Raw genomic sequence first — 26,087 nt, 5'->3', positions numbered from 1 at the left:
TAAAAACGGAGTTGATAGATTTAGTGAATCTCATATATATCTCCTGAGGGTCAAAACAAGTAAAACATCTGTTATGTTGAAAGCTTGTAAATTTCGTTCCAAAATGTGTCACCAATTTGATTTGGGTATGAGTTTGCCGATAAAATCTTCCATAAGCATTTCTACCAGATAAATCCCTCCTTTGTCACCTCGTGAGTTTGAGCTGACCATCGGCTGTAGTACTCTCTTTTTTTTGTTCTCCAACAACTTTACCGGTTGATGGCACGTCATGGCTAAAGAGGAAGCTGCCTCACCACTAGCCCTGGTGTACTACAAAAAAGCAAACAAGAGCAAGACCTCTCCCATCCCGAGGCTAATGCGATCGCCAGCAATTGAATTAAGTCACGGGAAAGTGTAATCGCCTTAATTCGATAATGATTGTCTCGCGCATGGGTCAATGGTGTTGTCTGTGTTCCGGTACGCGAACCCAGAACCCTTGACGTTCCCTAATGTTGCCATGCACACTACAGCAACAGTGAGGGTTGCGAATAAACACACCCGGTAGTTGACGATGGTGGATGGGTAGTGTTGGGATTTTTTGTCGTCCATCGTTATTCCAAAACAATGGCCCCGGAAGGGAATGGGGAGTGGCAGTGATTGTGGCGACGATCTCTACTTCTTTTTGTCCCAGATTTGTACCAGATACAACACCGCTAGAGCGGGTGTAAACCAGATCGTCAGATCGTAGTCCGTCAGTTGAACGGTAGGTTTTAGGGTGATCGTGTTGACACTTTCGTTGCTCCGAGAAAGATGCATTTCGGCGGTGGTTCGTCATTGCTTGCCATACTTCCACTTCTACTGATGGCGTGCAGTGCAGCGCCATCATGTGAAACTCAATCCCTCGAGGGTCCGCCGTTCCTACAAGACATCCGTCAGTACTGCCGCAACGCTACCGGGGACGAGCGTGCGTTCGATGAACTTAAAGACTACATATCGACCGACCTGCCCCGGTGCTTCATGACCCACGTCAACATGGATCACCTGAGGGTGAACACGAGCGGCCTGGAAACCAAGGATAAGGCAAAACTGATTGAAAAGTGAATGAACTGAAACCTTTCCGCCTACTGCGACGCATCGAAATGAAACACATTTCTTTTAACAATGTTCTAGCGTATGTGATCAGATCAACGAGTCTTTCGTGTGTCTAAAGCCGGTGATGGCCAAATTGAAGCCCTGCCTGGATAAAGAGAATGTCAAAGTCATGGAGGAGGTGGTTGGCGCCATCCCGGAAGCGTTGAATATGGCCTGCACCAACGGTGGAGCGCTGCTGCAAAGTGCGTCATGTGAGCTAAAACGAATATCCCGAACATAGTGTGACCACTCTTATGCCGTTCGTTGTAGAATTCTCGGAACCCGTCTACCGGGCCTGTGCCATGGAACTGCCGCCGATGATAGAGGAGTGCACAAGCGAACTTCCGGACAGCATAGAGAACGTTTCCTTCTCTCAGTACACTGAGAAGCAGTGCGAGTAAGTTGCGACTCCAAAGCCCCTTTTGTGTAATATCTGAGGATGGTTTGTAATTGGTCAATATTGCTCCTCCAATTCCTTTTCATCTTCAACAGTGAAATCTACAGTATGCGCGACTGCTTCTCGAAACGAATCACCGAATGCGGGGCCACCGGATTCATGGATTACTTCATACTGTTCTACCGGAAACTACTCTCCCTGACTCCATGCAAATAGTTGCCGACCAGACACAGCCAAATCAACCCACATTCCACACGGCCGACGGAAAAATGGCGGACCTTCACCATCCCATTACCAACAATGCAATAAATATGATCGACGGATATTTAAATATCGCTGATTCACAAAGCATGTGCAGATTATTTCCATGGCCTACCGGGAACAAGTACATAAAAAAGTTACATCGTCGGCATCGGCGGGAATACCCCTTTTCCAAAACGATTACTAATGTCGTCGCGATGCAGCACTTAGGAAGACGACGGTTGTTACATTGATACACTTTTAAGGAGAGCTCAAGAATCAACCGCCCCACCGTCGCCACCGATCGCCACCTTCGTAGGCACGCGCGTTTGCTATCTATAGAATATGGCCTCCGGTATGAGTTATCGGTGGACCGATATCTGATGCGGCATCAGGTCCGTCCAGAAAGCTGACGAAAGAACACCCGTTCAAAGTTTCGCGCATTTGTGTGTACCAAGCAATTAGCAAACAAACATAATGTACTCTACGCCGGCAGGGAGGTTGTTTAAATTCTGCGCAAAACCAAAAAGGGACAACCCACTTCCCGTGGCGCGCCACGGGCCACATCCGAACCGTCTGCCTCCGTATGCAGACAAAACTTTTCCAGTACGCAGTAGAGCGTACATTTATCATAAAGCCAATAAAGCTATAGCGGCCCGACCCGATGCTACCGTCGACGATAAAAAGCTATGAAATCGAAATGCACTCACTCTCGGCACATAATCAGGAAAGAAAACGTGATTGGATTGATGAACGTTTATCGTACCGCCCGCTCGCTCCATCGATCTTGTTTGAAGTGTGATCAGACGAATGGAACGGGGATATGATGCAACGAGGCAGGCAGCTTACCGTTAAACCTGAAGGCGCTTTTCACCTACCCAAACACACTGTGCATGATAAGGTAAGGAGGCTTTATGATACCCTGTCACCTCGGGATGAATCATCCGACATCACACCGGGGGCTCGTGATTGAAGAGGATTGCACTAGCGCTTTCCTTATCGCAACATTACACCTATCTGTGCGAACCGGTTCACTTTTTGGGGCACGTTTCTGCACGTCAGCCGCCTAATTGTTGCTGGTGATAACGATCGAGATTTACGATCATGTGTCGGTTTGCAGAGACTACTGATAAAATCTCATGCAAAACAGTTTTGCAGCTTAATTTATATGTTTACACCAGCATTAAAACAGCTGAGAATAGCACAGATATCTATAAAACAAAAATAATCAATGGAAAATGTGACTCTTCTAACGATGACCAGGCGTCCCCATCGAATACCTGCCAGTAAGTGCGGTGGCGAAAACGTAAACAACAAAACGACGCGAGGAATCCGACAAGCTCATAACAATGATAAACACAAAATGATAAATAGATAACACCGATAAAACGGACAAATCAGTTTCGGTATGATGTAATTAACTAGCCCAGACATATGAACACTGGTATGAAGGTACATAGCAACATTCGGTCGCTGATAACGAATAGTTCCTAACGGCGTAACCGACTCCACCATATCTCTTATGCTATCTTTTTCACTCACCCTCTCCTTGGTTTAAGGGATTTTCGGATTGTTTATAACGGAGCAGCAAAGGCCAGCGCTGATTCACACTCCAAATGGAAAAGCGATGACGCGGGCAACCCGGCATCCAGATTTCCATCCAGTCGCCAGATACACCTATCAATGGCGGGAAAGCGATAGTGAGTGGCCATTCGGGAACATCTGATCGGGTTGAGTTTTCCCGACGGTAAAAACGACACCTACGCGCGTGTTTACAACTTTACCTGCGTTAAACCCGGCTCCACCTCTGCTGCCTTTCTGTTCCGTGTACACTGCGGAACGGTTTATCAATGGGTGGTGCCTTCGATTCATAACGATCCCGTTTTACGGGGAGAGGCTAGAGCTTAAAAACATCCGCCTGAGAAATTGTTCTGTTTTCAACGCTTCGCACTGTCAAACAAACGATAAATTTTTCACACGGTGCGATGTTCCCAACAGCTGTGATGGAGAAGATTGTTTGCTTAAAACCATCCGAGCTACGCCGGAACCTTTGGAAGATTCCTTTCCGGGAGGGAGAGGGATTGTAGACGTCACGGAGAATTCAATTATTGATCCAACAAAAAATCAACAATGTTCTGCATGAAAAAATTGAATGGAAAGCTCGCAGAGAACATACAGAAGAAGAGATAAACAGACAAACGATACAGCATAATTGATCATTGGTCTTTGGACCGATCTTCCTTCGGATGCGTGAACCGAACATGACGACATGACACTCATCCGCTACCAGATGTCCATCCAGCCACGCGGCAAACCGCTGACAAGAGCTGACCGTTGAAATTTACTTAGTTGGATGGTGTTAATTGGCGAGATGAATTGTGACGGATTGTGGCGAACGAAGCTTCACCGTGGCGGTAGCTTTTGCAAAACCACTTTTCGCCCGTCATCCGATTCGGCGACTTGTTCACCGTTAACGAGATGGGTCCAAGGTTCAAGTGGGGGACCTGAGTAAGACATAAGCATCGCCATGACGTCAGCTGTCGAGTGGTACTCCACGCTCTGTCTAGCGGTGCGATCGATCTCCAATCTAAGATCATCGTCGATAGAAGGCACACGCAGGAGGCGCTTATTAGACGCCTTCACCAACATAGAATTATTGGGCCGGGAACCACCGGGAAAGCGATATCATCATACTGCGGAGATATGAAGAACCCCCAAAAGCTACGCAGAGATAGTGATGCTTTATCAGTACAAGCAACACCAGCAGCAAGTCAATTCTACAAGGTCCTAATTAGGCAATACACCAAGTGGATGGAATCGGTCAGGAATTCACACAGGAATGCAGCATGACTAGACTAGCCGAGGCACACCAGAATCGACGTCGGAGAGCCGTAAATGAGTTCCTGTGAATGAAATACGGCACCCGCACTTGTTGTTGTTTACGTACCCGGTGGAAATATACTGACCCCATCGCACATCTGAAGCTAACCGCATACAATCAAAGGTTATTCGGCCACGTGGTGGGCGGCAGTTACTCTAACGCAGCCAGTCCAAACATCCGCGGTACAAACGGCACAGATATATCTATGACCTAGAATGGATGCCGCACGGCCGAAAAAGTCGAGTTGAGGGAAAATGTTGTACAAACATGCGAGTATCCATTCCGATTTTTATATGCCATCTTCCGTTTGAAGGGGGGGGGGTTCTTTTTTCTGTAAAGTGGGTAATAACTTTGCGTATACACAGTTGGAAAGCGTGGCATTGCTAGGCCATGAGTAAGATGGACATCGCACCGACGCAGGACGGAGATCTTAAGCAAGATCTTAGACGCCAGGGACCCAAAATGAAATCATCCGGCGTAGGGTGATTCACACCGAGGAGGATGCCAAGCGGGGGACAATCATAGGAATGCCGTTCGAACCAGGTTCAAAGACGGATGTTGCAATAGTTTTCGCGACAGACAATAAAAAGAGTTCCAAGGTTAGATTCTTGGAACTAACGTTGGATCCTTTGCGTTTGATTTGATCCGTACAGCGTATCAATCGGACCTACTGTGACCATTAGCTGGCTCTCTATTTGCCAAGTGATGAGTTATGAACACTAGAAATGCCCGCGACAACGGTGGCATCTCAAGCTGCGCCCCGGCTCAATCGGCACGATAATCCGTAGCTTCCGATATCGCAAAGTCGTCTGATAACGGACAACGTGGAACAGAGTCGCGTGCGGACATACGATCGGATCTTGCCCATCGTGCGCTTTTGCCCTTTTTTTTGCAAGCCAACTCCTCTGTGTATGGTAGAAAGTGTAGCGTCTGACACAACTCCAATACCGAACACGAAAGAGATCCCAAGATGAAGATAGGAGGAACGTGTCACTGATGACGTTATTGACGAATATTGTGAAATTTTGACCCACCATATCGTGGGAAATGGTGCTTTTTTCCCGGCCTCGGAATTGGCGCCAGCGGTTATCACTATACATACCTTGGATATCGCACGTGGATCGTAATTTTTTGGGCGGAAGGAACAAACAGTGGATCACGCACACGGACGCAAACAAAGTTAAGATCCGGTGATCGGAAAGGAAACTACACTCAGGGTATTACACGTGGTATGTAGTAGGTTCCCTCCCAGGCCAGGTTCAAGACTTCTCTCGAGGGGGTACGCCTTCGTCAAACCGCTTCCCGACACCGAAATCCGAACACAACGGCTATGGTGCCGGCCTCCTTTTCCACGACGGATTCATCGTCGGATTCGGGATCGGGTCGATGACGTCGCGACGTTCACCGGTGGTGGCAACCGAAACGTATACCGGCCGAAGCCGTATCGCGCCATCTCGTTCGCTCGGAGCGCTTCTCGCATTCGGGCGCGAATTTGCGCGGTCGCACTCGGGGGATGGTCGCGATAAAAAGCTTTCGTCCGCCATCGGACCCGTTCAGTTACGATCGTTTAACGAAAGCGTAAGCACACTACCCCCGGGACTGAAAGAGTGGCCGCACCGGAGTAGTGAGAAGTAAGAAAATTGTAAACTAAAACAAACACGAGTCCATTGCAAAACACGTGAAGATTTGCCTCCACACCGGACTTACCTCGAGCAAATAGAGGATTGTACCGATTCAACTACGCTACGGGCACGGAACACAGTGTGTGTGTGCACTTAGCGAGGATAGGTGTCAAACAGAGTGTGCATATTTATGCAAAGTATAACCGAACCATTGCGTGATTTTTGCGGATAAATATTTTCGGTAGCAAAACTGAAGTGCAAACGATTTTACGTACGCGGTGGCCAACTACACAGAACAAACAGTTATCACCCACCGTGTGTGTGCTGGTGTGCTTTGAGTTGAACTGAGTGGAGTTTCGAAGTGAATTGGTTGTGGCGGAAATTTGTGACGGTCAAAATAAACACAAATCAATCACCATGAACACGGAGGAGTTTCGAAAGTACGGCAAACAGATGATCGATTACATCTGCGACTATGGGCAGACGATTGAGACGCGGGACGTTGCTCCAACGGTGGATCCCGGGTTTCTGCGCCAGCTACTTCCAGGTAAGCTCTTAGCCTCTAAGCATTTAGGCTAGCGTTGATTTGGGTAAAGTTGTTTTGCTACATCAAATCGTCAAAGCCTAGTAGGCTACACGTGCTCCTCTATAACTCGTAAGCCACACGTAGTTACTTGACAAAAACGTGCGCACCGTGTAACGTTCCTCGGGGGGTGATTATTGACCGATCATGTGCAGAAACCCCATCTCAATTAGCAACCTCTTCCGAAATCGTTCTGGCTGTGTCATTCTATAGATTACCTACAATTGAAAAATTATAACCATTTAGTGATGGAGTTTGAATTGGAAACCGGGAAATGATTTTCCCAACAGGATTCAGCTGGTTTATACGATCAGCGTTTTTTTTAACAACACATTAGTCACCTGAAACAGGAAACAACTGATAAACTTGAGATCGTTAAAAGAAAACCATACGTTATAAATTGAGGATGAAGTCATCGATAGTGTTTATGGACTCCCTTTGAAGAATTCCCTTGCAGGGGTGAGGCAGTTTACTAATTACTCCCCTTTAGTACCCCCTTTTCCCCTTCGCAGTGAACCACCGAGCCTTCTCCGCGAAAAAAAGGGGGTAAACTATGGCCTCCTCAATTCGCCGCCAAAGCCTATCCATAGACATTTCCTATCCATAGATATCTCTCTCGCCGATGGTGACGCGCGCAAGCACGCGGTCAACCGAACACGGGTACATCGGGGGATATCTGCAAGGATTAACGTTCGTTTGGCGATAATCCATTTTAGACAAACCAACCGAAGAGTGGACCGAGCACACGCGTACGTTCTATGCCACGATAAAACTTTTGCGGTCTCTTGTGTACAAAACGTTTTTACACTCACGTTTGGTTTTGTTTTTACTTCCTTTTCAAAGAGTCCTGGATTGCCTTGCAATACCTTGACGACGCGTGGCCTGCTTGAAACCGTGTGAGCGACCAATCGATCGTACAATACGCTCGCAGTTTTATGTGCAATATGACGTACATGTCGAATGTGACACCTTCAAAAGTACGGGAGGGCGAAAAAAGAAACGAAAAACGAAACTCAGGACGGTTCTTCCTGGCTTGGAGATTCCCAGTTAAAAATAACGATTACGAGCGACTGCAACGCCTCAACGGTGGGGACTGCAAAGTCACCTAAACCTTATACTGTGTCTAATGCCAGACAGATTTTGTTCGCCGAAACTGTAAAGAACACAAAACATTAACAAGCCATCGCGCAACTTCACAAGATCGGACTCGGAGGTAGAAAAACAACAAATACACTTCCGTCAACTCCGGCCGACGGGGGAGCTGCTACTTGACGTTTCTATCCCACCTTACCCGGGTTCAACTGTTCCGGGTGGGACACGGGTGCGCATATTACATCAGAGTCTAATAGTTTATTGATTTAGCGCTCGAGCACGGGTGGTTCAAGTTGTAGGAAAGTGATTCCATGAATGAATGAACAGCGCTGACATTGACTGGTTAGTGTATAATCCATCACCCCGACGACGCACGACGCACGGCCTGGGAAATGTCCCGGATGCTGCGGTACGCAGGGGATTTACACAGACGAGCATCGTTCTACCGCGCGTCGAAAAGATTCAAATATTTGTCCATCAAAACTATAATATAGGTATGGGAAAAGAAGAAAGGTCTGAATTGTTGGTAAAGTGTTTGTTATTTACACACGCGGATAATAGAAAATTGGCCGATATATTGAAAGCCCTCAAAAATGAGACATGGCTGTTTATCCCTTTTCTGATTATCACCAATGATTCACTACGAACATATTATTTCGAACGGAGATCCTGCTGCAAAATACCATTCTCAATTCTTCGTGACCTTTTCCGTCACGACGCCCTGGTGCTAACAAGCGTTCCACAGCGGGCGGACCATATTTCAGCACGTTGAGTCACTTCTCAAATCGACGCTCGGATCATCTGATCTTACAATAGCTCAGACCAAAATCAGCACAATTTTCAAATCCCTATCTCCAGCGGGGAAGAGGAAGATTGCACGGTGTGCAACCCGTGGAACCCGAGCACAGAAATAGTTGGTGCAAAAACTACGCCGCGTAGAACGCGCCCCGTACACTGCGGCAAACCGAAAACAGTATAATCAAATTACACCAAAACCCGCGGGGTTTACTGCCGATGCATTCGAATGCGCCAAAGTACACAAAACCCACCGGCACGCAGAAAAACACGGTAATCAAAATGCCAACTCCTGGCGAGGGTCGGGAGAAAGAGAGTACCGCTTATTTGGATCGAGCGATAAACTGAGGAATAAAGATGGAAACTATGCTAGTGGAGGAAACTAATTTTTTTAATACTACTATTTTAATTCCGAATAATCCCGTGTTTAGAAGGGTAAAAGTAGCTTGAAGTCTGCCTTTCGTGAAACGTGATCAACAGACGGTGATCGTGCCCCTGTGTTCTGTGGTCTCCAGTATCCATCCGGTGGACATAAAAGCGGGCCATTAACATTAAAAAAGAGAACCAACAGAAACCGGGGGTTTAGTGCCAAAAACTCAAACCTAGCCGACCAATTGAATAAACATACCCGCCTTAAACTACATTTCACTAACAAGAGATCATCGTCGCGATCGACACTCGGGTCGTTTCGCGTGTCTTTTTTTTTCTCTTCACCTCCAACAGATGAGGCACCGCAGAAGGGCGAAGACTTTAAGCGTATGCTGGATGACGTCGAGACGAAGATCATGCCCAACATGGTACACTGGAATCATCCGCGCTTCTTTGCCTACTTCCCGGCCGGCAACTCGTACCCATCGATCCTGGGCGACATGCTGAGCAGCGCAATCGGGTCAATTGGTTTCTCATGGGTAAGTGTACGAACGATGAGAGTGAAGGCGGTGTGCGCTGTTGTTGGGTGAAGGTGGTTTACGGTGTGAAATATTTACCCAACGCGTTCGTCCCCTTTTCCTCTAGGCCTCTAGTCCGGCGGCCACCGAGCTGGAAACGATCGTCCTCGATTGGTACGCGAAGGCGCTCGATCTGCCCTGCTTCTTCCGCAGCGACGCCAAGGGCAGCCGCGGGGGCGGCGTCCTGCAAGGATCGGCGTCCGAGTGTGCCCTCGTGTGCATGATGGCGGCCCGAGCTCGTGCCATCAAGGAGCTGAAGGGAAACCACCACGACGTCCACGACAGCGTCTATCTGCCGCAGCTCGTCGCGTACGCCTCGAAGGAAGCACACTCATCGATCGAGAAGGCGGCCAAGATGGCGATCGTGAAGCTGCGCGCACTCGATACCGACTGCCGGGGCGTCTTCCGGGGCGACACGCTACGCCAGGCGATCCAGGAGGATATGGCACAGGGTTTGACCCCGTTCTTCGTCGTCGCCACCGTCGGCACGACGTCGGCCTGTGTGTTCGATCATCTGGTCGAGATTGGACAGGTGTGCCGCGAGGTGCGCAGTATCTGGTTCCACGTGGACGGGGCGTACGCGGGCAATTCGTTCATCCTGCCGGAAATGCGACGCTTCAAGGAAGGTCTCGAGTACGCGGACTCGTTCAACACCAACCCGAACAAGCTTCTGCTGACCAACTTCGACTGCTCGGCCATGTGGGTGAAAGATGTTAAATCGCTCACGACGGCGCTGGCCGTGGATCCGCTCTACCTACAGCACGATCACAGCAGCGCGATCGACTACCGGCATTATGGAATTCCGCTCAGTCGCCGCTTCCGAGCGTTGAAGCTTTGGTTCGTGTTCCGCTCGTACGGTATCGTTGGGCTGCAGAAATACATCCGCAATCACATCGCGCTGGCCAAACGATTTGAGACGCTGGTGAACTCCGACGAGCGTTTCGAGGTTCGCAACGATGTCAACCTGGGGTTGGTCTGTTTTAGACTCAAGTAAGTACCAACACCACCACCAGAGTGCAAGCGTTGGTGACCAACTTTTGGTTCCCTTACTTTCCCTTCCAACAGACAACAGGATCGCATCAATCGGGATCTGCTAGCGAGGATCAATCAGTCGGGCAAATTCCACATGACCCCTGCAATGGTCCGGGGTAAATACATCATCCGGTTTTGTGTCACATACGAGCACGCCACAGAAGAACATATAGGTAAGTCAAGGGAAAGCACGTGTCAAGCAGGTTGAAAACCCCACCCCATATTCTGTCGCCCTACCTACTTCCGCTCGGGTTCAGTACGTTTCCAAAACGTTACTATCGATTTGCATAATTGTACGGTATCGATTTTATCTCACACCAATGCTACGACACAAGGGATGGTTGCTTCAATGTGTTAATTTTTCATCACATGATGCAATACGGCGCATGGGATGTTATCAGCTAGTTCCCCTTCGATAGCAAGTTCCTCCACGGGAACCATTTTGCTGGGTTGATTATTAATGTTTCAACACGTTGTGCGCTCTTCGCCAGATTACGCCTGGGAGGAAATTAAAAACTACGCCGAGGAAACGCTGGCTGCCGAGTGTCCGGAAGAAATCATGGAGCCCGTCGTCACGGCCGCCGCCAAAAAGCCACCGAAGAAGCTCACCCGCAGTATGTCCACCCGGTTTTCCTTCACGCGCAGCGTTTCGAGGGAAATTTTCGAACGACAAAACAGCCGGTAAGTGTTGGATATTTTCATATTTTTTCGAAACTTCTTACAAAGGAAAAAGGTGTTACTATAATGGGTTTCCTTTTTCTTCGAACAGTTCCCAACTTACAGACGGATGCACACCGATCGTCATCGTCGACACGGATGACATCCTGGAGAGCTTACAGCGCGCCTCGCGGATGAACGGGGAGCGAAATTCAAACGACACATACGACAGCGACAGCACGGACGAGGCCAGCAATTGACTAAGCCGGGCCAACTCTTGCATTTCCCGATCGCCCCCTCTCTTGGTCTCCAGCCCGGACGAAACGGACCCCACGGAGAGTGCGATGGAGCCCTCGACTGAAGCAGCCCGATGCAACCCGGTGCAGAACGGTTGCAGTCATCCGCCATATCTCCACGAACGGCAGGACTCACGACCGGCCACCAAGTCGAAGAGTTGTTCGAACATTCAGCAGTTGTGATACGCCCGACCGTTATCGCCGTCAGTTATCGTGTACAGCCAAGGCCGAGAGCACGAGACGCGCTACTTTTAGGAAAGCATTTATCATCGATCCGCATCTATTGGACGTGGTACCGAGGTGGTCGTACCGACTGAAAAAAGTATTATTTATTTGTGTATTATCGCGTAGCCAGAAAAGAGCACTATACTATAAGGCCTCTCCACCAGAAGGATTAGTTTGTAAGTTGTTTCCCTTTCATACCATGACGAAACTTATGTAACTGTGGCGTTCACCCAAAATGCAGCGCCGTTTAAAATAGGAGTATAAGAATTGTGTGTACTTATGTGCGCTAAAGTAACTGAAATAAATGTGTCCATCAACGAACTTCTGTTGTTGTTTCGAATTTGTTTGCATTGTTTTGACCATTCAAGGGTTTATTGTTTACATTGCAAAACTGCACGGCGGGATCAGTTTTCTACCATGTAAAATGATAAAAAGGTGCACAGAATTTGGCCACTTAATCACATAATTGGAAACTCACTGCAAACCTCTTATCTATTGGTGTTGCACGTAACATACAATCAATTGCCTTTAAAACACCACATCGGAACAGTCTGTACGTGAAAGTAAGCACGATCTGCATTGTTTCAATGCAAGTATCAAACCTTAACTTCAACCATGCCATTCGGCACAACATTGGAGAAATTTTTCCACTAACCTGTTACAAAACTATACTGCTCGTTGCGTTCACAATTGTTCGATTTTCACTTCTATTTACAGAGAATAAACACCGCGTGTTTTTTCCAAATCCAAACAAACCTTTTTGGCAGTTCAATCTGCCGGTCTTCTTACGTTTATACTATAGTGCTATCTTATTAATTTCAACCCAGATTGAAGTTGGAATGAAATCGGGTTTTGAAACCAGATTCAAGTGATTCAAATTAAACAATTTTATGGCAACGGCATTTTTAAAAACTATACTAAGCCGTCGAGGATCGAAGTGCCAAAGCAAGTGGTGTAGTGTAATTTTTAAAAAATTGGCCCCTGATTGGAGTTCATCGTGACATATTAAGATTTATAAACACTGAATAACAAAACAATGTACAATTAAATTAATCGAGTGTATCTCGTATCCTAACATCGGACGGATATTGAATTAGTTCCTCATGGCGATCATATCCATAAAGCCAAATAAAATGAATTATTGACCTAATTTATAGGCAATTCACCATTGTAATGCTATCCCACAGTAGCGAATAGATTTGGTAAAATTGGGTCACTATTTAAAATTCAATGCTGGTGCAATTATTTCAAATTAAAAATTTTAAATTTTCTCAAACTCAATGCCGTTTTGCCAAAACAGGGGTTTTAAAATGTGACCTCATCACAGGTGCCGGCGTCTCCCCAGCCTATAGTTCTTTATATATACGTGCCTTTTGTTGCCGAATCGATAACGCTTCGGTGTCGAGCCACGAGCAGCAGCAGCCGCCGCAGCACCAACGGCAGCAGATCACTGGTAGTAGTATTCCGTATCCGTGAAGACAAAACGTTTGTTACGCTGTCTACTTGCTGGCCGGTCGGGCGATCGAGTACATCAGTCGTTCCACCATACCTGTGCCTCGCAGTCGCAACACTCTCGGAACCCGTCGTCGGAAAAAGAAGGCAGATCGTGCAGACTTGAAATAACTTTTGTCTGTTCCCATCAGTAACGACATCCATGACAAAAACTATTTCAATGTGTTTCGTGTACTATTCCGCTGTTTTACTACTGATCGTGTCGATACACGGACGACATCATTCGGGCGCGCTACAGCTAGATGTCGGCGAGCCACTGAAACGAAACCAAAACAGTGTAAATGTTACTGAGCGGGAAAGTGGTAAGTTTAATTGCAATTATTTTCCACCCAAACGGAGTGGTTATGTCGAACAACGCATGCCACAACTCTCCCCTAGTGATCTACAAATGAACGGATGAAATGAAATCGAAAGTATCGAAATTATGTATTCATTTCAGTCCATCCACCACCTCAACCGCCTGGTGGCAATGCAGGCGGCCCCACTCCGGAAGAAACGACCGATAGCGGTCGTGATGGACAACCAAATGAGGCACGGCTCCGACAGAAGCGGCTCATTTCCGCGGGTGAATACGAACAAACGGCACAGTACTGGAACATCGGGGCCCAGCTGAAGCTGAAGGAGCAACTGCTGAAACGCCCGAATCGCAACGTGGCCAAAAATGTGGTATTCTTCCTCGGTGATGGTATGTCTATACCGACGCTCGCGGCAAGCCGCATGTACCTCGGCCAGCAACAAGGTCATACGGGTGAGGAAAGCATGCTGTCATTCGAAGAGTTTCCCGATGTTGGCCTTGTGAAGGTAAGCGCCGTTGGTGGATTATGTCATGCCGTCAAAACATTGTTCTGCATATGGATTTGGATTTCAGTTCCTTGGAAAGTAGTGCCAACCTATCAATTACATTGTGTAGTGTACGTGACGTTCGAACGAAAATTCCTATGGTACTGAAAGCTCGTTTACCCTCTTCACAGACGTACTGCGTTGATAAGCAAGTGGCCGACTCAGCCTGTACCGCCACAGCATACCTGTGCGGTGTGAAGGCCAACTATGCAACGATCGGCGTTACGGCCGCTGTCAACTTCAGCAACTGTGCCGCCGGTAACGATCGGCGCAACCACGTCCAGTCGATAATGGCGTGGGCGCAGGCGGCAGGAAAAGCGACCGGAATCGTGACGACAACCCGAGTAACACACGCTAGCCCCGCCGGAACATACGCGCACACATCCAACCGTGAATGGGAAAGCGATGCCGACGTGGTCCGATCCGGTGGTGATCCTTCACAGTGTCCCGATATTGCCTCACAGCTGATCTACGGCGAGCCGGGGAAAAACTTTCGTGTCATCCTCGGCGGCGGACGACGTAAGCTTATCCCGCGCTCGATGAAAGACGAGCAAGGCATCCCCGGGCAGCGCTTGGACGGGGTGAATCTGATCTCGCAATGGTACTACGACAAACCGCTCGGAACGGCGCGATATGTGTCGAATAGGCGCGATCTGATGGCACTGAACTTTACCGAGGTGGACTATTTGATGGGCCTGTTTAGTGCGGATCACCTTAAGTTCCATCTTGATGCACACCCAGAAGAGGATCCGACGTTGAGCGATCTAACGTACGCGGCGATAAAAACGTTAGAAAAGTACCCCGAAGGCTACGTTCTGTTTGTGGAAGGCGGAAAGATCGATTTGGCGCATCATTTCACGAAGGCACGTAAATCACTCGATGAAACGGTACAGCTTTCCGATGCGGTGCAGGTGGCCCTCCAGCTAACCCGTGCCGACGATACGTTGCTCGTGGTTACGGCTGACCATTCGCACACGATGACGCTATCGGGGTACGCGACACGCGGCAACGATATACTCGGCCTCAACAGCCAAGTTAGCGACGGTGACAGGAAGCCGTACACCACACTAGCCTATGCCAATGGGCCCGGTGGGCCAGTTCCGGGACCGCAGGGTGAACGGCCAAGTATAACGGAATCGATGCTTAAGGATCACGAGTTCCAGTTTCCGAAGGTGGTACCGATGAAGTTTGAAACTCACGGTGGAGACGATGTTGCCCTCTTTGCCTACGGACCCTGGTCACATCTGTTTGGCGGGATGTACGAACAAAACGTTATACCACACCTGATCGGCTACGCTGCCTGCATTGGTAACGGCGAGCACGCGTGCGGGGCTGGCGGTAGTTTGTAAACAGGTAGCATTGTTTTATTTTAATTAACTATAGTTTGTGTAGTGTTGTGTATGTAAATAAATTTTAAATGTTTACCGTTGTGCCGGGATTTGCTTATGAAACGATTTCGAGTCTATTTTTGCATGCACATGTGTATGTCATTGCTGATGTTCATTATGTCTACATATTGTAACAATATCCATAATTTTAGGTAAAAGGAGAAATTCCACAAACATATTTTCAAAATCAATACCCGCTTCTAAATTGGAACAATGAAATATCCAAATTTTACATATTTTTTGGCGCCAAAACGAGCGCATGGCATTTTGGGCCAGTAGCTTAGCATCAGGTTGCATCATACAAATCTAAAATCTCAATCTAAAATAAACGATTAACATCAAAAAGTAATGGTAAAATCTGATGGTTATATTCTACTTCACTTCGCAAAGATGTTAAAAGTTCACCCAAACAGGATAAAATTACAGCAAAAAGGAAAAAAGGGACAATGATTAAATAATGTAACCTGAACTTAGGGATCCTTTGGCAAATTAACGTCACAAGTGACACACGGCCGCCATTGTAAATGAATTCATACGTACCGGAATGGATGTGTTTGTGCATACCATGCGAATGTATTCGTTACACAATTGACTTTCTTAGAGAACTACTAGAAAAACTAGAAAAGATGGTTAAATTTGTAGTACCATACTTATGACAAAGTTGCGTGTCTTGAAAAGACCATTAATTTGAGGGGTCATTTGTCAAAATCGGTTCAGGAACTAAAAAGTTATTGCAGAATCAAGTTATGAACCAGAAAAGCTAACCCGAAACCTCGCTGCAGTTCAGTTGACAGCGGGTCGCCGAGAGCTCGTCGCGGATTCCTTGATCGTCCCTAGCGGATTGTGCAAAATTGTTCGCATGTGTGCCTATGTTGTGTCGTGTGCGGTGTGCTAGCAGCACCGCGGGATACAGGATTGCAAAAGTTCCGTGAAACTGAAACGAAACCAAACTTCTGAACGCCCCGTTCCGCACGACACACTCATCGGAGGTGTGAGCAAAACCGCGTGTCTGTTTTCCGGCTCTTTGTGTTTTTTGAGTTGCGAATCTTTCCCTTCCTCCGGCCGGGAAACCGTGGTCGGTTAATCGACTTTTTCACCGTGCAAAGCATTTGCAAGTGTGCACGGCGTGTTGTTCAATCTAATCAGTTCTGTGCGGCTAAGAAATCGCCTACTCAGTGCATTAATAATCGCGCTTCCTAGCGTTGCCATTGCGTAGTGTCAAAAGTGCTGCTGCGGCTGAAAAAGTTGATTTTAGGTTAGGAAGTTCCGTAGCCGGTCGCACGGGAGTGAGCGTGACAGGAAACATCAAGAGGAAAAATGGATACCGTCAAGATTAGCGAACTGCTGCGGGCCACCATCGAGCCAACGCAGCGAATGCAGGCTGAGGAGCAGCTGAACCAGGTGAAACAGGCGTCCATTAACCAGCACGATGTCTGCCGCCCGGAAATTCCATCGGGAAGATCGTGGCAAACCATGTGCTTTTCGTGTAAAAATTCCATCATCGCACGCGTGATCTCGCTTGCACAACCGCAGTTTTCGCTTTACCCTCTCGGCGCTTCGATCTCGCTCTTTCCCGGCGCCGTGGAATGTAACGATGTCGATTTTTGCGTAGCTTCCGGTGGTTCTGCTGGTCCACCGGTGACCTCGACCAAGCCAAAACCAAGCACTATCAGCGAAGGATTGTTGGACCCATATTTTAAAAATAGCGATTTTGTAAACCGGCCGATAGTGGGCTGGTGGGAATGATTCGTGTGCTTGTGACACGTACTTTTGTACGCTGAACATCTGTGCGATGCGAGACCGCGAATGTTCTATCCCGCTTCACGTGTTTGGCATGTCGGATCGAAGGATTGAAGTTGTTCAATTTGGCGGTTTCGGAAAACCTATTGCACTATTTACAACTGTAATCTTTCTGAATGTATGATAAAGCTATTGGGTTTTAAAAAAAGCTGAGTTGGTATAAAAAAGAACGTAATTGCTTGATAAAAACTTGGATAACAAGACTCCTAGTCTTAATGATTTCCTATTACCTTGAGGATTTCATGTGCTTGTTGCAGTATGAAGACAAACGATTAGTAAAACTAACTTTGAAAAAGACTAGACAATCCTCCAGGGCTCATGACGAATCAACCACCTTGCTTTTACCCCCTCGACCTGTTGGCGAAGATAATTCATTGACCAAACACTTGAAACTGTTTCTCGGCAGTTGTCTTGCCACAAGTCGCTGTAGAATAAATCCTCCCACCATCGGGAGAGATACAACCTAAAGATCGATTCTATCGATGCAAAAACGACTTGGAAACAGTGTTATAACACTGCTTTTGTGAATTTTCTTGATATTGTTTTTTCACTTCCAAGCGAGTTTCCATTAAAATGTTGAAACATTTAAATGAATCATTAATCAAATTCCGACCCACCGTCTCCGGTTAGTCGATAGCAGTTGCTTGGCTCGTGTGGTCGTGAAAAACCTACCCCCTAGTTCACAAATGAACGTAAACTAGACGATCGGCGGAACGATGATAATCTGCTAAATAAGCGGATGATTCATGCGTTTCTTCCAGAATGAAGGTTGATTTAAATGCCTTTCGACTGTGTGTTCGCGTATCTTTTAAGATTGCTATTTGAGGCTGGAAAAGATCTTCTGAAACCAATCGATTCGGGTATTTCAAAAATATGGTCAACAAATCTGTTGGCTCAACTGTTTTACACATAAAATGGGCCATTTTCGCCTTGAAAACCGTAACTTGGTCTCGGAAGGTGTTTGAACGGTTGCCTAGGGTGATCGGTGTGAGCGTTGACCTAAACACCCCTAAAATAAATATCCTCCGTTATTTTAGCTGCAGCGTGGCGGGTCGATGGGATTTTATAGCACGGCTTGCTTTTTGATGGAAAGACGGTTGTATACCACGGCGATCAAGGTTGTTCGTAAATACTAACATATTCGCTTAGTTTATAATAACTGTTGCTTCTGACGATGTGCCGATGTTTCTTAAAATACAAAATAAATCTTCATCGACTGTCCGGATATTGTATTGGAAAATTTTCAACTTGTTTTCGAATTTGGTAACAATGGATGTCGGCACATAAAACGAACCATTTGCTAATTCTGCATTCCGATCACGAAGCAACATACGAATGGTCTCTGATACGGATGCGTACAGCCCCTCTACGGTCCCCCTGGGTCCTGTGTAGTCTTGTAGCGATTGCTGCTAATTTCGTTTCTTTCCGCCCTCTCTCACAGGTACACAAGATCATCGGTTTCCTGCCCAGCCTGTTGCAGGTGGTCATGCAAAACGAAGTGGAAATGCCGGTCCGGTTGGCGGGGGCCATCTACCTGAAGAACTTGGTCAACAGCAGCTGGCCGGACAAGGAGGCGGAAGCTGGCAATCCGATTCCGTTCGCCATCCACGAGCAGGACCGGGCCATGGTCCGGGACACGATCGTCGAAGCGATCGTGCACGTTCCGGCCGAGGTGGTGAGGGCTCAGCTTTGCTTTTGCCTAAGCCACATCATCAAAAGCGACTTCCCGGGCCGGTGGACACAGGTGGTGGACAAGGTGAGCCTGTGTCTGCAGAGCAGCGACCCGAATGCGTGGCACGGCGCTCTCCTGTGCATGTATCAGCTGGTAAAGCACTACGAATACAAGAAGTCATCTGAGCGGTTCCCACTGACCGAGGCGATGAACTTGCTGCTGCCGCAAATCTACACCATCATGCTGAACGTGCTGAACGAGCCGTCCGAGCAGAGTGTGCTGATGCAGAAGCAGATCCTGAAGATTTACTACGCGCTGACGCAGTACTGGCTGCCGCTGGAGGTGATCAGCAAGGATGTGTTTGCCAGCTGGATGGAAATCTGCCGCCAGATCCTCGAGCGTCCGGCACCGGACTCGTCGCACATCGAGGAAGAGGAACGACCGCAGTTGCCCTGGTGGAAGACGAAGAAGTGGGCCTCACACATCATCCTGCGTATGTTCGAGCGTTACGGAAGCCCGGGCAACGTCATCTCGAAGGAGTACAAAGAGTTTGCCGACTGGTTCCTGCAGACGTTTACCAGTGGGCTGCTGACGGTGCTGCTAAAAATTCTCGACCAGTACCGGAACAAGGTATACGTGTCGCCGCGCGTCATGACCAATACGCTCGACTACATCAAGACAGCCGTATCGCACGCGTACTCGTGGAAGATGCTGAAGCCGCACATCATTGAGATTATTCGGGACGTGATCTTCCCACTGATGTCGTACACGGACGCCGACGAGGAGCTGTGGGATAGCGACCCGATCGAGTACATTCGCAAGAAGTTCGACGTGTTCGACGATTTCGTATCCCCGGTGCAGTCGGCCGAGATGCTGCTGCACAATTGCTGCAAGACGCGCAAGGGCATCCTGACGCAGGTGATGCAGATCATCATGCAGATCATCAACACGCCGAACCTCGGCCACAAGGAGAAGGACGGTGCGCTGCATATGGTCGGTTCGCTTGCGGAGGTGCTGCTGCGTAAGAAGATCTTCAAGGAGCAGGTCGAGCAGCTGCTGATGCAGTACGTTTTCCCGGAGTTCGCCAGTCCGCACGGGCACATGAGGGCGCGCGCCTGTTGGGTGATGCACTACTTCAGCGACATCAAGCTAAAGTCGCCGCAGGTTCTCGAACAGGTGATGCGATTCCTCAGCAATGCACTGCTCACCGACAAGGAGCTCCCGGTGAAGGTGGAGGCGGCCGTGTCGATGCAGATGTACCTCATCGCGCAGGACGATGCCGCACCGTACCTGGAGGGCCAAATCAAGGAGATTACGATGGAACTACTGAAGATCATCCGCGAGACGGAGAACGAGGAGCTGACGACGGTACTGCAGAAGATCGTGTGCACCTACTCCGATCAGCTACCACCGATCGCGGTAGACATCTGCCAGCATCTGGCGACCACGTTCAGCCAGGTGCTAGAGACGGACGAGAACGGCGACGAGAAGGCAATCACGGCGATGGGTCTCCTGAGCACCATGGAAACGCTGCTGGCCGTGATGGACGAGCACCCGCAAGTGCTCGCCTCGCTGCACCCGATCGTGCTGCAGATCATCGGCCACGTGCTGCAGCAGAACGTGTTCGAGTTTTACGAGGAAGCGTTCGGGTTGGTGTGTGACTTAACATCAAAGTCGATTTCGCCGGATATGTGGAAGCTGCTAGAGCTGATCTATCAGGTACGATGAGATGAAGTTTTCATAATCTAAAGATTCTTTTCTAAAAGAAACTATGTGGAAAGGATGAATGACGATCCGTAAAACCCATCTTTTTTGTGGAACAGTTGAATCCTACGCATTTTGTTTCTCTTCTTGTAGACTTCGCTACTTTAAGATTGTGTATAAATTCGAGCTGAAAGATAATCTTTCGAACTATTTTGTTTATTATAAATTTATTAAGAACATAAAACGACTTTGCATCAAAGTAGTTTTGGAAATCTTGTTACTATTCGATAAGTGGTTTATTTATTAATGCATTAATTTAAAAACTCTCCTTCCCATTCAACTTTAGTTGTTCGAGAAAAATGGTGCCGACTATTTCGTCGACATGATGCCAGCCTTGCACAACTACATTACCGTCGATACGCCCGCGTTCCTGTCGAACCAGAATCACGTCATTGCGATGTACAATATGTGCAAGTCGGTAAGCAAATTGAACCACCTGTGACCTTCCGGTCACATCCGCTATTTATATCAGCATGGGAATAGGTTGGTCTTAACGGATTGCGTCCCTCCTTAGATACTTGCGAGCAGCGCCTCGGAAGAGTCGGAGTGCAGTGCGGCGAAGCTGCTGGAGGTTATTATCCTGCAGTGCAAGGGGCACATCGATGATTTTATACCGAGTTTCGTGGAGCTGGCCCTGATGCGACTAACTCGGGAAGTGAAAACATCCGAGCTTCGAACCATGTGCTTACAGGTAGGTTTACAACAAATCGGTCCCATATCCTCGAACTTTGGGGTTTCATTAGGGTGTTTCGTTTGTAGGTTGTTATTGCAGCTATCTACTACAATCCAACGCTGTTGTTAGACATACTGGAAAAGATCCCGATACCGGTGCCCGATTCATCCATCACGGCCCATTTCATTCGGCAGTGGCTGCACGATTACGATTGTTTCCTCGGGTGAGTGATTGTCTGTGCCTTCCTACAAACATGCTTTTAATTAAATTCTTCCTACCTCATCTCATCTGAATGAATTGTAGTATCCACGATCGCAAACTGTGCATCATCGGTCTGTGCACGCTGCTGTCGATGGGTGAGCGAAAACCGACCGTTTTGAGCGAACTGCCAGACAAGATCATTCCAACGATGCTGCTGATTTTCGACGGCCTCAAGCGTGCGTACGCGGCCCGCGCTGCCGAGGGCGAGGAGGAGGAGAGCGAGGACGAAAGCGAAGATCTGGAGGACGGTCTGTCGAGCGACGAGGACGACGTGGACGAGATGAGCCCGTACTTTAAGAACGTGACCAAGATGGTGCAGGATAAGGCGAGCGAAGCTGGCTTCGAGGTGACCGCATCAATTCAGGTGAGAAGAAATGGAACATTATTGTATGAATTTTGCTCAAAAACTTGTTTCCGACTTGTAAGGATGCCGATTCGGACGATGACGACGAAGACGACGACGACGATGATGATGACGGTGATGAGATCGATGAAACGGCGCTGGAAAGCTACACCACCCCGCTGGACGACGAAGAGAACCCGAACGCGGTGGACGAGTACATCCTGTTCCAGGATGTTATGAACAGTAGGTGTCTTGGAAGCCAAGTCCTCCCTGTCTTGAAGAGTAAACGATCATATTCATTTTCCATTCTCGCTTTGAAACAGATCTCCCCAACACCGATCCGACCTGGTATACAATGCTTACCAGGAATTTGAATGCATCTGAGCGCAAAAATCTGCAGGATGTGCTCGTCCTAGCGAACCAGAAAAAGGAGACGAAACGTTCGAAAGAGATTGAAAAGAGCGGAGGTATGAACTGCTAGTAGACAGTCGTCGCTGTGATCAAATGATTTTCATTTATTATGGTCCGTGCTTTTCTCTACTCACAGGCTTTCAATTCACCCAACACCAAGTACCCAGCACGTTCAGCTTTACGGGACAGCAGTAGTAATTTGCACTGGCCGGCCCCGGTATCACCAATCCAGGCATAGACAGAGTGAGGGAAGCCGAGACACCATCATCATCCAATCGAGAATCCACTCTTCGACCGTGTAAAGAGTAGTTAGTTTTCCACCCGATATCATCCTTGTCAACCGTTCACCCGACGATCGTCTTGATCGAACGATAATACTTATTTTGCTACACATGTTTTTGTTCCTCGTCGGCTTCAATGTTGCGGCATCAATCACAAGGGCTAGAGAGGGTCCCGGTTTTCAAAATGCTTATCATTTCGTGTCCCCAATCTCCCCAAGGGTCTGGTGTAATGAAGAAGGGAGACATACAGTAAACAGTGTAAAAGAAAAACCAATCCAAAACTGAACCAGAATATAATGTAACCGACATTTATTATTGCGTACCCAGTAGGCTTAGGACAGAAAAATGTATGGGTGTGTATGTGTGAGTGCGCGCGCGTGTATGTAAAACAAAACAGGATTCGAGACACACAATAAAACGGAAGATGTGGGCAGAGTATAACCAACAATGCAACAAGAGATGTGGTGCATCCTTCAAGGCCCTGAGTTATCACCGGGCTTTTTCTTCACGTAATTGATGAGCACAGCAGCAAAGGAAAACTCGAAACAAAACATTTTCCAAAAGCAATACAATGCGAGGCGACTCCTCCTGCGGGCGCCATTAGAGAGATAGAGAGAGGAAAGGGTAGAGTGTAGCACCAGGAATTGTTATTTAAAATACTTGTTAATGATTTGAGGGAAGAGTTGTTGTGCACCAGCACATAGTTGGCAAAAATGAATGTGAAAGGCATCGACTGTTAGCCGACTATTAGTATACCGCTAGGCGATGGCTTACTCGGATGATAATACAACGTTTACCGGAGAAAGCAAAGCAATGTTGTCGCCGGGAGACAGGACGTGTTGCTACGCTTCAACACGTGTGCCACAATTATCAAATGTGCCCTCATTATTTAACGGAACCTTTCCGGAAGACCAAGTTTTCTGGGGCAAAGGTTTGTAAAGAGAAGAAAGTGGAGAGATGGGGGGAATGATCTCCATGAGAAAAACCCCTGGCTCCGGGCCAAAAAGGAAGGGGACGAATTTTAAAAAGGCTCCTCGTTTCTTTTCCATATATCTCCCGCCTGTTGTTGTTGTTGTGTATGCAATGGCTAATCGATGCGCTTAATAAATTTTGAACACAAGCAGCCGGGAGAGGGCGAGCACAGAAGCACAATCTCCCCTGCTTAGTTCCGGATCCAACTGTGATATTGATCCTAACTTGACCGCGATGCAGCAGCGAGTCCCACACGCAGACTCGGTCGTCGCCGGTCCAAGTTATTTGACGAGAGATGTTTTGAGGCAGAAAAAAAGGAAGAAGAAAAGAAAACACGATAAAGAAAGGGAAACCATTTGTTCGAGACTTGCGCTCGCATTTAGCATTTGAGGGAAGGGAAGGGAGGGGAGGGATTTTAAGTCAGGGCAGCTTAGGAATAGTAGGTTGTTTATTTTCTGTTGTGGACGCATGATAAAACAACGCATTGAGACTAACCACATCTTATCCCCAGTACACGTGCTTCCTCTTCTCCCACATGCGGTGGGAGGGGGTGGCATTATGAAAGCAGTTATCAAGAGAAAAAAGAAACACTAAGAAACGAAAAAGCATTTTATATCCTTTCTGCGCACGACTAAATCCCAGCGTTAAGTGTATTCGCATTTACATACGCACACACTCATGCACGCATTCATATTGTTTAATGCATTCTATATAGCAGGAATTAATTGAAAAGTAAAATAATGAAAAAAAAACTGATTGAAAATGAAAACCAATAAAAAATGCATGAATTATATGTTGTGTTTTTCGTTAGGTGAACTAAGGTGTTGCGTAAGCTAAACTTAACCCATTTTTCTTTCTTATTACACACAAAGCAACCGAGAATGACTGAAAGGGCGCGACGATCGACGAAAAACTGGAACTAATAGTCCGAGAGAAGAAAAACAAACTCTGATACACGCTTCGCAAATTATCTCAGCCTAACAAAGTGATCACGAACGGACACAGAAATAAAACGAGGTAGATTTTAACAGACCTCCTCAAATGTACACAACAGAATCGGATACAAGAAAAGCACGGCAGGAACGCTCGTTGGAGAAGCATTTAAATACACTTTGATCCGCAATGGCTCTATATACTTCTTGCACCAAAAACTGGAAAAAGAGGGAAATGGAAACCAGCAAACAGAAAAAAGAAGACAAGTGTGTGTAAAAGCAGAACGCGTGAAGGATTATATATATTGATTATAAACGATAAAGCTAACGATGCATGCATGCGCGAGCTACGAAAAGAGAATTGCCAATCGTTAAACCTTTATCTTTTTTGGAAAGAAACAATAGAATGCAACATTTTTTTTAACGGAGGTTCGAATAAATGAATGAAAGCAAATGTATTTTCGATTGTAGATACACGTAAATTTATTGATTTTTTGCTTCTAAACCTCTCACAAACTTTCATTCAATCCCCCTTTCCACCATTTGGTGCCTCAAGGGCTGGCGGTAGTGAAGCCAGCGTATTTGGGTTTGTTTTTTCCCTTCAGAACGTCAATCAGATGAGCTAGAATTGGATTGATGGTTTGTTTTTGATATTTTTGTTCTATCGCTATCATTTGTTTTTTTTTTGTTTTTAATAATTGATGTTGTTAATACTTGCCAAAATTTAATTCTTTTTCAGTTACTTTTGTTTTACACCAGTCGAATTGGCTACATTTGTTGAAATGTGTTCCTTACTTGTCTTCTGTCTTGTTTTTTTTATTATTTTCTCTCACTTATAGAATGTATGCTTATAATTGGATTTATCAGTTGGTTACGTCAAGGACTAAAATTGATGGTTAAAAGTTGATTTTGGCGTTCATTGTTTGTATTGCTGTCGACGGTCGATGTATTTTTGTTGTGGTTTAAAATCGGTACAATTGAGTTTTCACTTGTCTTTCAAACTTTCTTTTACAATTTTTTTTTGTTAACCTTTCTCCTTTTCTCGGTGTCTATAGATTCAATGGCAACATTTTACCGGGACGGGACGACAACGGGAGGTAAGCATACACAGCATCCGCGCATGGGACAACACGCGCAATTTCATCTTGTTTTGTTTTTCCCTTTTTCCAACCCATAATCTCAATTGTGCGTGATGCAGGTTTGCGTTTCGCCTTCATCTTTGGTTTTGCTCGTTCCGAGAGTTGTTCAGAATACCGGACTTGGTGGCCACGGTATTTTAGGCCAGCCTGGCAACTGGTTAACTGGGCCTCTGGGCCGGGTCCGCGTTCAATCTATTCTCGCTTAAATAATTTTAATAAATG

At 47.1% G+C, this 26,087-nt stretch overlaps 5 protein-coding genes across 5 annotated transcripts in view; 4 read left to right on the top strand and 1 right to left on the bottom strand.

Moving 5' to 3' along the window:
- LOC131263810 (ribonuclease P protein subunit p25-like protein) overlaps positions 1–12,649 on the bottom strand; it is a 30,023-nt gene extending 17,374 nt beyond the window's left edge. The window contains exon 1 of the mRNA XM_058266070.1: positions 12,533–12,649. The gene's annotated coding sequence lies outside the window, so the exon portion shown is untranslated. The remainder of the gene's footprint in view (positions 1–12,532) is intronic.
- LOC131263811 (uncharacterized) lies at positions 766–2,430 on the top strand. The gene is made up of 4 exons (XM_058266071.1): positions 766–1,076; positions 1,150–1,313; positions 1,381–1,507; positions 1,603–2,430. The coding sequence occupies exons 1-4, from the start codon at positions 790–792 to the stop codon at positions 1,721–1,723; spliced, it is 699 nt and encodes a 232-aa protein (XP_058122054.1). The 5' UTR covers positions 766–789; the 3' UTR covers positions 1,724–2,430.
- On the top strand, positions 6,668–12,184 carry LOC131263809 (aromatic-L-amino-acid decarboxylase). Its single transcript, XM_058266069.1, has 6 exons — positions 6,668–6,797; positions 9,444–9,628; positions 9,735–10,657; positions 10,733–10,872; positions 11,191–11,380; positions 11,469–12,184. The coding sequence occupies exons 1-6, from the start codon at positions 6,668–6,670 to the stop codon at positions 11,614–11,616; spliced, it is 1,716 nt and encodes a 571-aa protein (XP_058122052.1). The 3' UTR covers positions 11,617–12,184.
- A 681-nt stretch (positions 12,650–13,330) lies between the features above and the next one.
- Positions 13,331–15,680, top strand: LOC131261986 (membrane-bound alkaline phosphatase-like). The gene is made up of 3 exons (XM_058263872.1): positions 13,331–13,691; positions 13,829–14,190; positions 14,361–15,680. Exons 1-3 carry the CDS (start codon positions 13,532–13,534, stop codon positions 15,576–15,578), a joined length of 1,740 nt encoding a protein of 579 aa, XP_058119855.1. The 5' UTR covers positions 13,331–13,531; the 3' UTR covers positions 15,579–15,680.
- Positions 15,681–16,190: 510 nt separating this feature from the next.
- On the top strand, positions 16,191–24,585 carry LOC131267627 (importin-7). Its single transcript, XM_058270548.1, has 9 exons — positions 16,191–17,018; positions 18,859–20,808; positions 21,140–21,271; positions 21,368–21,544; positions 21,613–21,749; positions 21,830–22,151; positions 22,214–22,373; positions 22,454–22,597; positions 22,678–24,585. The coding sequence occupies exons 1-9, from the start codon at positions 16,935–16,937 to the stop codon at positions 22,734–22,736; spliced, it is 3,165 nt and encodes a 1,054-aa protein (XP_058126531.1). The 5' UTR covers positions 16,191–16,934; the 3' UTR covers positions 22,737–24,585.
- Positions 24,586–26,087: the final 1,502 nt, after the last annotated feature.

The sequence above is a fragment of the Anopheles coustani genome, chromosome 2 (genome assembly GCF_943734705.1).
Source record: "Anopheles coustani chromosome 2, idAnoCousDA_361_x.2, whole genome shotgun sequence".
In the NCBI taxonomy this organism is placed as follows: Eukaryota; Metazoa; Arthropoda; class Insecta; order Diptera; family Culicidae; genus Anopheles; species Anopheles coustani.
The sequence above is the reverse complement of the archived record's forward strand: the minus strand, read 5'-3'. Positions and strand labels throughout refer to the sequence as shown.

Coding starts and splice junctions, on each gene's coding strand:
- LOC131263811 (XM_058266071.1), top strand. CDS start 790: ATGCATTTCGGCGGTGGTTCGTCATTGCTTGCCATACTTCCACTTCTA. Junction 1,077..1,149: donor AAGGCAAAACTGATTGAAAA/GTGAATGAACTG, acceptor ACAATGTTCTAG/CGTATGTGATCAGATCAACG. Junction 1,314..1,380: donor CGGTGGAGCGCTGCTGCAAA/GTGCGTCATGTG, acceptor CGTTCGTTGTAG/AATTCTCGGAACCCGTCTAC.
- LOC131263809 (XM_058266069.1), top strand. CDS start 6,668: ATGAACACGGAGGAGTTTCGAAAGTACGGCAAACAGATGATCGATTAC. Junction 10,658..10,732: donor TTGGTCTGTTTTAGACTCAA/GTAAGTACCAAC, acceptor CCCTTCCAACAG/ACAACAGGATCGCATCAATC. Junction 10,873..11,190: donor CGCCACAGAAGAACATATAG/GTAAGTCAAGGG, acceptor GCTCTTCGCCAG/ATTACGCCTGGGAGGAAATT.
- LOC131261986 (XM_058263872.1), top strand. CDS start 13,532: ATGACAAAAACTATTTCAATGTGTTTCGTGTACTATTCCGCTGTTTTA. Junction 13,692..13,828: donor TGTTACTGAGCGGGAAAGTG/GTAAGTTTAATT, acceptor TATTCATTTCAG/TCCATCCACCACCTCAACCG. Junction 14,191..14,360: donor CCGATGTTGGCCTTGTGAAG/GTAAGCGCCGTT, acceptor CCCTCTTCACAG/ACGTACTGCGTTGATAAGCA.
- LOC131267627 (XM_058270548.1), top strand. CDS start 16,935: ATGGATACCGTCAAGATTAGCGAACTGCTGCGGGCCACCATCGAGCCA. Junction 17,019..18,858: donor CTGAGGAGCAGCTGAACCAG/GTGAAACAGGCG, acceptor CCTCTCTCACAG/GTACACAAGATCATCGGTTT. Junction 22,152..22,213: donor AGGTGACCGCATCAATTCAG/GTGAGAAGAAAT, acceptor CCGACTTGTAAG/GATGCCGATTCGGACGATGA.